This window comes from Nannobrachium achirus, assembly GCF_963921795.1.
Source record: "Nannobrachium achirus genome assembly, chromosome: 3".
Taxonomy (NCBI): Eukaryota; Metazoa; Chordata; class Actinopteri; order Myctophiformes; family Myctophidae; genus Nannobrachium; species Nannobrachium achirus.
In genome coordinates, this window is record NC_137812.1 from 72,945,865 (window position 1) to 72,957,040 (window position 11,176).

General features: G+C 40.8%; 1 protein-coding gene across 1 annotated transcript in view; it reads left to right on the forward strand.

Moving 5' to 3' along the window:
- The window catches only part of tmem178a (transmembrane protein 178a), a gene marked incomplete at both ends in the record, with an annotated part of 19,661 nt that extends 8,766 nt beyond the window's left edge, over positions 1-10,895 (forward strand). The window contains 3 exons of the mRNA XM_080722779.1: positions 187-300; positions 2,105-2,242; positions 10,642-10,895. Coding sequence (XP_080578905.1) covers positions 187-300; positions 2,105-2,242; positions 10,642-10,895 — 506 coding nt within the window. The remainder of the gene's footprint in view (positions 1-186; positions 301-2,104; positions 2,243-10,641) is intronic.
- Between the last annotated feature and the right edge of the window lie 281 nt (positions 10,896-11,176).

Consider the following 11,176-nt stretch of genomic DNA (forward strand, 5'->3'; position numbering starts at 1 on the left):
CAGTTTTATTACCGTACATTCATGGCTATAGTTAATTCATGATGTGCTTTTCTCCCTCACCTCTCCGTTCATGCTGTAAAACAGTGACCTCGCGTGGTTCTTCCAGGTATTGCAGAGCGGTGCACCACAGTAAAGTATCACTTCTCTGTCATGCTGTAAAACAGTGACCTCGTGTGGTTCTTCCAGGTATTGCAGAGCGGTGCACCACAGTAAAGTATCACTTCTCTCAGCCCATCCGGCTCAGAAACATCCCTCTGAACCTGACCAGAACCATCCAGCAGGACGAATGGCACCTGTTACGTAAGTACTATAACCCTTACCCCTACCCCTAATCCTACTCCTACCCCTACCCCTACCCCTACCCCTAATCCTACTCCTACCCCAACCCCTAACCCCAACCTTAAAGGACCAGGTCACCTCTGGGACAACCAGATCTTATTTTATTGTTGAGTGGGACACGTTCAACACAATCCTGAATTATTTTTTGTGTTCAATCTGTGTTTTTAGATATGTTAGTATTTCAGCATGCTACAACTGGTCATATGATGCATTTTGCATCATATGACCAGTTGTAGCATGCTGAAATCGGCTGAAATACTAACATATCTAAAAACACAGATTGAACACAAAAAAATACTCGGGATTGTGTTGATCGTGTCCCACACAACAATAAAATAAGATCTGGTTGTCCCAGAGGTGACCTGGTCCTTTAACACTCGGGTGACTGAAACAAATCACTTCCACTCTGACTGCATTTATCAGTCAAATTGACAGGTAAATTATCTCCCTTTTGGCCCAGGAGAGCAACACCTCCTCCCCTGCTGCCAGCGGGGGTTCTATTGTCTTCCAAATGTGAATTAGCGTTTCAATTGACCTCTCAAATGGGGAGCGCAAAAGGTGTGACATTCTCTCTTTGCTTCTGGGAGGGGGAGGAATGGGTGAGACCTGCCTTTATGACCGATAACTAACAGTCAGAGTGGTATAATGGTATATTATTTCATACTTAGGAAACGTTTCAGAAGGGGGGAAAAAAACGAGAACATATGTCTTGAGTATTTAGGAAATGTCATGGAAGGGGACATTTCTGAGACCTTCACGGGGAGAGTTATTGCACTTCTTATTGCGATCTCAAAATCGATCAAAATGACTGTTAGTCAAAAGGACAACTTTGTTTTTTTTACAATCATTACAATCATATTTTACTTGATTGTATTTTAGAGAAAAGAAAAGATGAGTGTTAAAACGTTTTCATTTACTGCTTTCTATTGTTTTAGCCATTTTAATGACTTTGATTTCAGTGGGTAGGGGCACGCGTACAAGTGGCTAAAAATGTGTCTTTTTAGACACAATAAGCCGGCGATGTCTTTACAGTAACGCTACTAGCGCCTATAAGCCACATCTGCCCACGAAAGATATTAGTCCAGGCGTTTCGGGCAGTATTTTGATGGAATCGTGCACTATGATAGAAGCATGAAATTTCGCACACAGTTAGAACATGCCATATGGATCATTTTTGGCTATAGGGGCATCGCAGATTTGTCTTGGGAAACTTGTGGGAGCCAATCAAAGTTGGGCTCTCATAGACTTTACTATACAGTACAATAATACAAACATTTGTTTTGCACGAAAAACATTCCTTGGGCTAAAAATGTACCCCATAAAAATATGGTTTAACGATGAATCATCACTTTTCACAGTTTTGTGGCGGACGTTTCTCAGAAAGCAACGTTTTTCGTGCAAAACAAATGCTTCCATTGGATTCAGAATCCCGAAAAACACCTAGTTTGACCCCTCACATGCTACTTAAAGCATATTTATTTTTTTGTATTATTGTACTGTATAGTAAAGTCTATGAGAGCCCAACTTTGATTGGCTCCCACAAGTTTCCCAAGACAAATCTGCGAGGTCCCTATAGCCAAAAATGTTCCATATGGCATGTTCTAACTGTGTGCCAAATGTCATGCTTCTTTCATAAAGTGCACGATTTCTGCCTGAAACGCCCTATGTGTGGTGCATCTTGGGAATGGGCTTATTGTGTCTAAAAATACATATTTAGCCACTTGCACGCATGATGTTTATGATTGTCTACTGTATGTCTCCACAGATCTCAGGAGGATCACCGCAGGCTTCCTAGGCATGGCAGCAGCAGTGTTGTTGTGTGGAAGCATCGTTGCTTCTGTCGGATTCTTCTGGGAAGAGAGTTTGACTCAACATGTCTCTGGACTGCTGTTCCTCATGGCAGGTACTAACTAGCATGTACTGTGTGTTAATTAATATGTATTGTGTGTTAATTAATATGTACTGGGTGTTAATTAACATGTACTGGGTGTTAGTTGGTTGATTGAAGACTTTATTAGAGGTTTGCATAGGAAACGGTTACAGTTTCATGACAGTACAGTTCACTGGTACAAGGTCAAATACCAGGTGTAACTATGGCTGCTCTCCATATACGGAGATGGCCATATATGGAGATACGATGAACAGTTGGTTGTGTTAAGGAGAAATATGAGTCCAATCCAAGGTGACGAGTAGATGTTCCGTTTATTTAGAGACAATAGCAGCAAGTCCATTTAAACAGCATAAAGCAACTCAAGTATAAAACCTTCTCTGCCCTCAGCCTTGTGCCGGGGCACAGACCCTTCTCCCAGCAGCAGCCTGGGTATCGTCCTTCCAGTTCAAGTCATACATTCATCTATTATACTCTTAAGGCCAGGCCTAATTTTAACACCCTTTGATAGACAGCGCCTGTTGCAGCTACTAGTTCTAATAGCTTATCTAAACAAGACACAGGTGACAACACATTTTGAACCAGGATATAAGAACTCACATCACTAGGCTATATCGAGAATAGGTTAACAGCTGCAGGAGATCCACCCATGGGACACAGTCACACAGAGTATTCACACAGTTTGACTGAGAAGACAGTTATAATCAAATAACATTTTTGTTCATTACAATGTTTTACTACACACTTCATAATTTCCTTGACAGTTCCCCACTTTAAAACATTTTAAAAGAACCAAAAATATACCATTTACACTTTTCCTACAACAGAAATCAGGTATTCCCTAGAACCAAAAATATACCATTTATACTTTTCCTTAGACCCACAATGCATACTGTAAAAATCAACAAGATAGTTTACATAAAATAAAAATTTGTCATAAGATTATGCTTAAATAGCTACAGTAGCTTAAACTTTAAAAGAATCAATGACTCAAATCGCTCACACTTAAAATCACACTGTCTTTTTTTCCCCCCCTTTTCTTAAGACTTAAGAAATTCAATAATGGCAGCACATTTTACTTCAAAATAAATTAGATACATGTACAACTTGACAACAAAACTTGTATTGTTCATACATGTGTGACGACAGTGACTGAACAGCATTTGCGCACATGCTGCCAGTCACATATTGCCTCAAACATGTATCAACAATTATACATACTGAATAGTTAAAAGATAAAGGCATCAATAATTACTTTCCCCACACTCCACTCCTAAGATTCCTTTTTAAACACTGGACCGTTTGGCATACCTTTGATAATGCTATGCTCTGGAGTAGTTCTGTGTTGTTTTTTTAATTTCTTTCTTTAATGTTATAGTCCTTCCTGATCTGCAGCTTGTAGGTCTGCCATTTTTGAATAAGATAAGATTATTATTTACACACATTGCTTTTAAATGCTATTGTGATGGTGTAGTTCCATACTACAAACCTCATACCTTTCTTGTATTACCTACAGCTAGTTAAAATAGAATTAAATTAAATTGAATACAAATTAATATAAATAGTATTCCTCAATAAACAGTATGTATCAATTAAATGTCATATTGCTAAAATGTACCCATCAGGTAGACTATTGATCCTTCGAAAAATAGAACTCTTGACCTGTCACAGGTCTCTGTTTTAGACTCTCATACAGTAAGCTAGTCTTCAATCGCAAATTAATTAAAATCTGAAATAAAAATATTCCCTTAAAATATTTCCTTAAATAGTATAGTAATGTTCCCTTATCCCCCCCTAGTTTGTGAGCAACTTTCCCATAATAATGGATATAGGTTAATGGTCCTGCAGAAACCATCGGCCATACCCATGATCTGGAAAGCTGCGAACAAACTTTGAAAACATATAATACTCAACAGTGGTGAGAGGTTTGATAAAAAATCTGCTTTAACTTCACTTATAATGTGTTACCCAATTTCACATTATTGATTGAGCAACCTGAAACTCCATATTTTGAATACTTACTTTGATACATACTAACTTGTAAAACCCGAAATGTATTCCTGTTTCAGTATTATGGTCTGTCTCACTCACATCCGCAACCCCTCTGCACCTGCCCCCCTTCCATCCCCCCTGCCAGCTATTCTGGGAAGAGGAGAAGTGGGGGATAATAGACAGATCAAACCTTTCATATTGGATATGTAAGTGAGAGTATATTACCGAAATAGCTAAAAATAGCAGATCTACAAGCTCACATGCTCACAAACATTGCGTCGCAAGCTTCTGCCTTGAAATTTTAAACTTGGTGGAGCAACAATGGTCAAATTTGAATCTGAAAGGCCTTTGAAAATACAGCCTGGTCAAAGAACAGGTGTCATTTGATTTGAGATTTTCACAGATGAGACCCCCCTTTAGGTGCCAGCCTGTTTACTCTTCTTTTGTAGAGAAAAGAACATGCTGTGAAGCAAATATATGAAGCTGTCATATAAATGAAACCACTTGTGGAAAACTTTCAGGCCAATCTCAAATGTATCAACTAAATATGGTGAACTTGTCTTGAAAGTATAACTTCATGCCATGTACTCCTTGCACTTAAAACATTGAAAATCCCTGAACCCTTTAAACCCAGACCGTAATTGTCTGGCGAAAAACACCTTCAAAGAATGTATTTACAGATAAACAAAAACTCTCAAAAGTTTCTAATAAAACCCCAATGGAAACCAGGCCGTCCATTAAATATCATCATTCCTTCAAAATGCATTAAACACAATCATTCAAATCATTTCCCAATTAGGAGGAAGCAGTGACAATATTCTTGTCACCCAAATAATAAATACCTCCACCTAAAAATAACACCCACAAAGAATTACATTCACTTGTGTTTAAGAAAATTGTAAAGATTACATAGGAGCTCCAAAAAAATTATTAAATGATGAGATTCACTTGATAAAACCCTTACTCTCTCTTTCTGTGTCCCAAAAACATCCACTCATGGACACATTCCAACGTCTTGTGTTTAACATCTTAAATAGACATATTCTAGACTATATCTATTCTGTTAATTTGCTTGCGTTATCAGTCTGCCCTTCACTTGAGACATCAGACACAGACCATTCTTCCTTCTCTCTCTCATCATCCTTTCACTCTCTTTTCACGCAGACAAGTTAAAAACACCAATAGACAAATTAAGCATTCACACACATTTACCCCGCTAGCTTTTTGTTGCAGTTTTATCTGCAACCAGGTACCTTAAACTGGAGATCCTCTCTCCTCAGACAGCCGTCAAATATGATTGTTTGACCCCGTCTGCTTTCACGTGTATTTTAATGCTAGCCTGAGTGTTAACTCACCTAGCAAAAGGACCCTTAGGCCAGGAAACTCTCATTCCTCCCTTTAGTACTATACAGAGGCAAGACTCAAAAACATGTCTTCCTGCAATTAAGGCCTACAAAACAACAAACATAATATATTTCCAATACATATCAACTGGTCATGTAAACCCAGCATTTATACCTCCAATCTTCCATTCTCTTAACAAACTCATATCACCTTAACGTGATAATTATCACCTTCCCCCCTTTTTTCCCAGTCTTCAATATAAAGCTCACAATCTCCAAACTGAAGCATTTTGGTCTTCTAACTGAGTATGACCTACAGCACAAGCTCACAACGGTTGCCTCTGTGACGCGCTGTGACCTGGATGTGTCTCACCCATAATACCAGTAAACTCCCTGGAACTTTGTGGATAGTGCTCATTAGTTAAATAAGTGGGGCCAATCTGCTAATAACACGTTACCCCCTCAACATTGATTATGTTTTGTTATAGTAACCACCTGTAGTGTTTTTACTACTAACTAAAATAGAGAAAAACAAACAAAAATCTTTACAGAAATAACCCACTGGTTAAGCCTGTAATTAACTTAATAACTGAAATATTAAACCCCACACTGACCCCCCTATATATATAGAAACATTCTTCCCTAGAATCATATATTATTATTTTTAGGCACAGGACTTTTTCCTTGTTTTATGTAGGAAATTGGTACAATTCTATACTGCCCATTAGTAGTTCAATACACTTAATGCATAGATTAATCCGCTTTGGCTTTTTTTTTTTTTTACTACTCTAACAAAATTCAGCATTATTCATATAGATATCCTATGAGAAATAACAGAACTATAAGGCCGAATTTTATAGTGGATTTACATTATCGTGTAGTTAACTCCATGTAACTCTCCTTACAATATCTGAATGTTAAACAACAGATACTATTTCAACTTAGAAATTAATGTCACCTGAAGACAACACTGTTCTTGTCATTCAGCTATTTTCGTTTACCCTTGTGTGCGTACCACAAGCTCGGACAGCTGAACTGACTTCTCCAAGTTTTTTCCCAATCTGAATCAAATCATGACAGTTGATCTGTAAGTGGCCACAACAGCTGAGATTTAACCTAAAAATATAAATACTATTTGCGCTGCCTTCCTGTATGTTTGGCTACCACAGAGTCAGACAGTACCTATACACTAGTAGGCTTACCTAAAACAGCTTTAAACATTACTTGAGTACTTGGGTTATCTGTTATGTCAATACACTTAAAATAAAACACCATTATTTGATTCCATCTTAGTCATTAGAATCCATTACTCACATAAAATCGCATTATCCCTCTCTTAATCTTAACAGATTTAAGATGACTATACATAGTATTCCAGTGCACACACTTACTGTTGAACTATCACCTTAGATTCTAACTCACACACTTTTACTTTTTAAAGTATGATTTCATACGTTTTACTAATGGGGTCATTCCAATCCCAGTGTGTTTTAGATTATTCATACCTTTTGTGGATTCAGATGGTGGCGATTTCTGCAAATCGAGCTTGGGGACGGGAGTCATGGGAAAAGAATCATCCTCACCAGAACTCATGTCCATTGAGATTTCACTCTGCTCCTGGTTTGTTCCAGCCTCTGGATAAAGAAATAGTTCATCACAGCCTGTTTCAGAATCTGTGACTTTCATTTCTACATCACTGTCCGTTTCTGTACTGTCCAGTTCAGAATCTGTGATGGCATCCATTTCTTCCATGACGTCCTCATCCACACTCCTTGAGATGGAGTAGTGTAGGATTAAGATCCAGACCAAGCCCAGGATCAGCTCATTTGCATTGAGATCAATAGTGAACTGGAACTCAGGCCCGGTGACTTCCTCAGCTACACCTTCATTCGTCGTGGTGACAGCGGCGTTGATTTGTCCTGCTGAGTTCTGCTTAGCTGAGTCAGCGGGATGCAGAACATCTGTTGCCATCGTAGCTGTGTGGTTGGTGGGTCCTGCTTGGTCCTCTCCTCTCTCTGGCGTAGTTTCTGGAACCGGCTTAGCTGGGTCGTCGTTCCTTGCTGCTCCAATGTCGGCTCCTGTCGTGGCCGGGGCTTCGGCAAGGACTAGTAGTCCATCCTCGATTTCCATAGCAACTGCATCTGTTGTCATGGGCTTTTCCACTCTGGCATTCTCGACAGGGACTGCAATCTTAGCAGCACCATCCCTCGTCTTGGCCTCCTGTGTTTCGTATCCAAGCACTCGTACCATTTCAAGCATATGGCGTACATTTCCAGCAAACAGTTTCTGACCTCGCTTGTTCAGATTATTTCCATCAAAAAGATGCTTGCGGTCCCAGAAGAAACTAAAGTTGTCAATGAATTGCATAGATTCATTCATACTACATGTGGTTGAGAGCCACTTACTCAATGCAGATAGTCTACTAAAATGTTCATCTCCCCCTCTCACAGACGGAAGTGGTCCACTGATGCATACCTTCATGTCATTCAAGGATCCCAGTGTGGTGAAAAGAGCAGTGAAGTCCTGCTTTAGGATTTCCGACTGTTTTCCTTCTGTGTCACATGTTCCAATGTGCATGATGAGGTTCTTCACAGTTAAGTATGAAGTGACAAGATCCAGAATCCTCTCATTCATGTCAGAGACTTTGGCCTTGGGAAAACATAGCACTTTACCATTTCCGATGCCTTTCACATCTCTCACAGCATCATCTCCTACAATAAGAATTTCAGGGTCAGAGTCATTCTTGTTTCCTACCCTCCTGGGTTCCTCTGACTGCATTGTCAGCTGGCTGGGTGATGCACTCTCTCTGTCATCTGAGAGAGATCCAGTCTCCCCCAGCAGTGGCGTGAATCTGTTAGCCAGCTGGACACACGGTTGGACTGCAGTTTTCTCTCTTCCAGCCTTCTTTCTTTTAGCAGTAGTCCCAGTAGCGTTGTTTCTGGACTGTAGTGCAAGCCAATCATCAGTGATAACCGGGCTCTCTGTTCGGCCTGTTATTCGTGCTTTCATGTCCTTTTGCTTTGCACAAAGTGTCTTATCCAGTCCTCTGCGCTGTTTTAAATGGAATAGTTCAGATTCTAACACTGCTATCCTCTGGAACAGTTTCTGATAATCCGGATACATCTTGGCTAACGGTTGCTTGAGCACCAGCTCTCCTATTTGGCCTTCCTAAATGAAGTTGCACAAACATCTACTGTACATCACCTCAGATGTCCATATCAGATGTCCATATGCCAGTCCTTACTCACAGAACGCTTCCTTCTCGATGTCCAACAAGCAGGAAATCTCAGAACCGAATCCAAATGAAGTTACCTGCTCCAACAGAGTAATTCAGCGAGGTGGGACCTCCAAAATGTTAAGGAGAAATATGAGTCCAATCCAAGGTGACGAGTAGATGTTCCGTTTATTTAGAGACAATAGCAGCAAGTCCATTTAAACAGCATAAAGCAACTCAAGTATAAAACCTTCTCTGCCCTCAGCCTTGTGCCGGGGCACAGACCCTTCTCCCAGCAGCAGCCTGGGTATCGTCCTTCCAGTTCAAGTCATACATTCATCTATTATACTCTTAAGGCCAGGCCTAATTTTAACACCCTTTGATAGACAGCGCCTGTTGCAGCTACTAGTTCTAATAGCTTATCTAAACAAGACACAGGTGACAACACATTTTGAACCAGGATATAAGAACTCACATCACTAGGCTATATCGAGAATAGGTTAACAGCTGCAGGAGATCCACCCATGGGACACAGTCACACAGAGTATTCACACAGTTTGACTGAGAAGACAGTTATAATCAAATAACATTTTTGTTCATTACAATGTTTTACTACACACTTCATAATTTCCTTGACAGTTGCTAGGGTAAAAAAATGGTTGCTATGGTAAACAGTTGGTTGCTAGGGTAAAAAAACATGGTTGCTATGGTAAACAGTTGGTTGCTAGGGTAAACAGTTGGTTGCTAGGGTAAAACCATGGTTGCTAAGGTGGTTGCTAACTTACACTAACAGACCAGCAACAACAGACTGTTGCCACAGCAACGTACACAAAGGTTTGTGTACACATGTGGTGTGATGTCATACTGATGCGGAGATATGAGCAGGGCAAAGGTGTGACGTGTGACGTGTGACCAACCGACCGACCGACCGACCGACGGACGGCCGGTGGAGGTTTTGATACTAAACTGCGACCTACGGTCGCAAAAAGGAGACTCCCAAAACAGCCTATGGCGTGTTTCAATTGAGATCCCTTTTTAACTCATTAACTCTGGATGACAGACAGGTAGAACACAGTACTATGCAGAAGACATCATCAGAAAGGCCCAAACTAAACAAATAGGCAGGCAAAAAGGGGGGGTCATAGCCTAGGGTCCTGAATGTCCCCTCACTATTGGGGACAATATTGTAATTTGCTGGTCTAATCATTCATTTTTCCCGACACTCATGGGCAAGCTTCTTGGAAAATGTAGTAAGCTACACTATAGTTAGTTACTCTTGATTAAATATAGCTTAACTACACTGCAAGCTATCCCAGAGAAATGTAACAAATTACAGTTACACTACTTAAATTGGACGGGTACACATTATAGTGTATTACAGTGGGTACAGTATGAAGTACAGTAATTTTTGAAAAAAATATCGTATTTTTTTCCAGATTTCTTTTTTCTGTGAAAGCCAAAAGTGTAAGCTATCAAATAGTTTTGGAATTTTGTTTCTAGCTGCTACAGAGGCTGAGTAATAGTTTTCCAGAAAAACAGTGGGTAATTTTCAAATCGGACTTAAGCTGGTTGCACACTGCTGCGTTTTTCGTTGCGAAATGCGTTTTTCAGGGCAAGGAGAGAGAGAGAGATAGAGAGAGCAAGGGACCGAGTGGTGCGCGAAACGGGCGGCAGTGTGCAAACGTGACTGACATAACGTGAGGTTGATTTTTTTATTCACGCACTCCGAAATTCACTCCGATATTCGGCCCGAAAAACGCAGCAGTGTGCAACCACCTTGAGGCCTAAATGGGTTAAGCTATGTAGCTAAGCTACTTGTTGCTAGCTTCTGCCCATCACTGCTAATGTGTCTCTTCTTCTCTCAGGGATCTTCTGCACCATCTCTCTGTGTACGTACGCCACCAGCGTGTCGTACGACCTGGGCCGCACGCCGCCCTTCATCTACGGCCTGCCGGGGGACGTGGAGCACGGCTACGGCTGGTCCATGTGGCTGGCCTGGGCCTCGCTGGGCCTGTGTGTGGCCTCGGGGTGTCTGTGCACCGTCAGAGCCTTCCTGGGAGCCTCCAAGAGCGCCAAGAGCTCCAAGAGCTCCAAGAGCCAGCGCCAGTCCTCCGTCTGAAGCATGTAGAGATGTGCTACTTGAGAACTTCACCCCGTCACGCCATCGGCAGGACAGTGGATCGTCAGTAAATAGTTAGGACAGTGACAGTGAGAAAGGAGGGCATTTTGTAAAGGTGTTGTTATGTAAATGCTATACTCGGATTCTTATTTCCAATGAAAAGAAGAGTCGAAAAGTGCCTTTTGTTTTCATTAACAAAAGAGAAGAACGAGCAAACAGTGAAAAGAACCTTGGAAAACAAGTGTTTCCAGAAACAAACCATAGACTGTAAAACAATATGG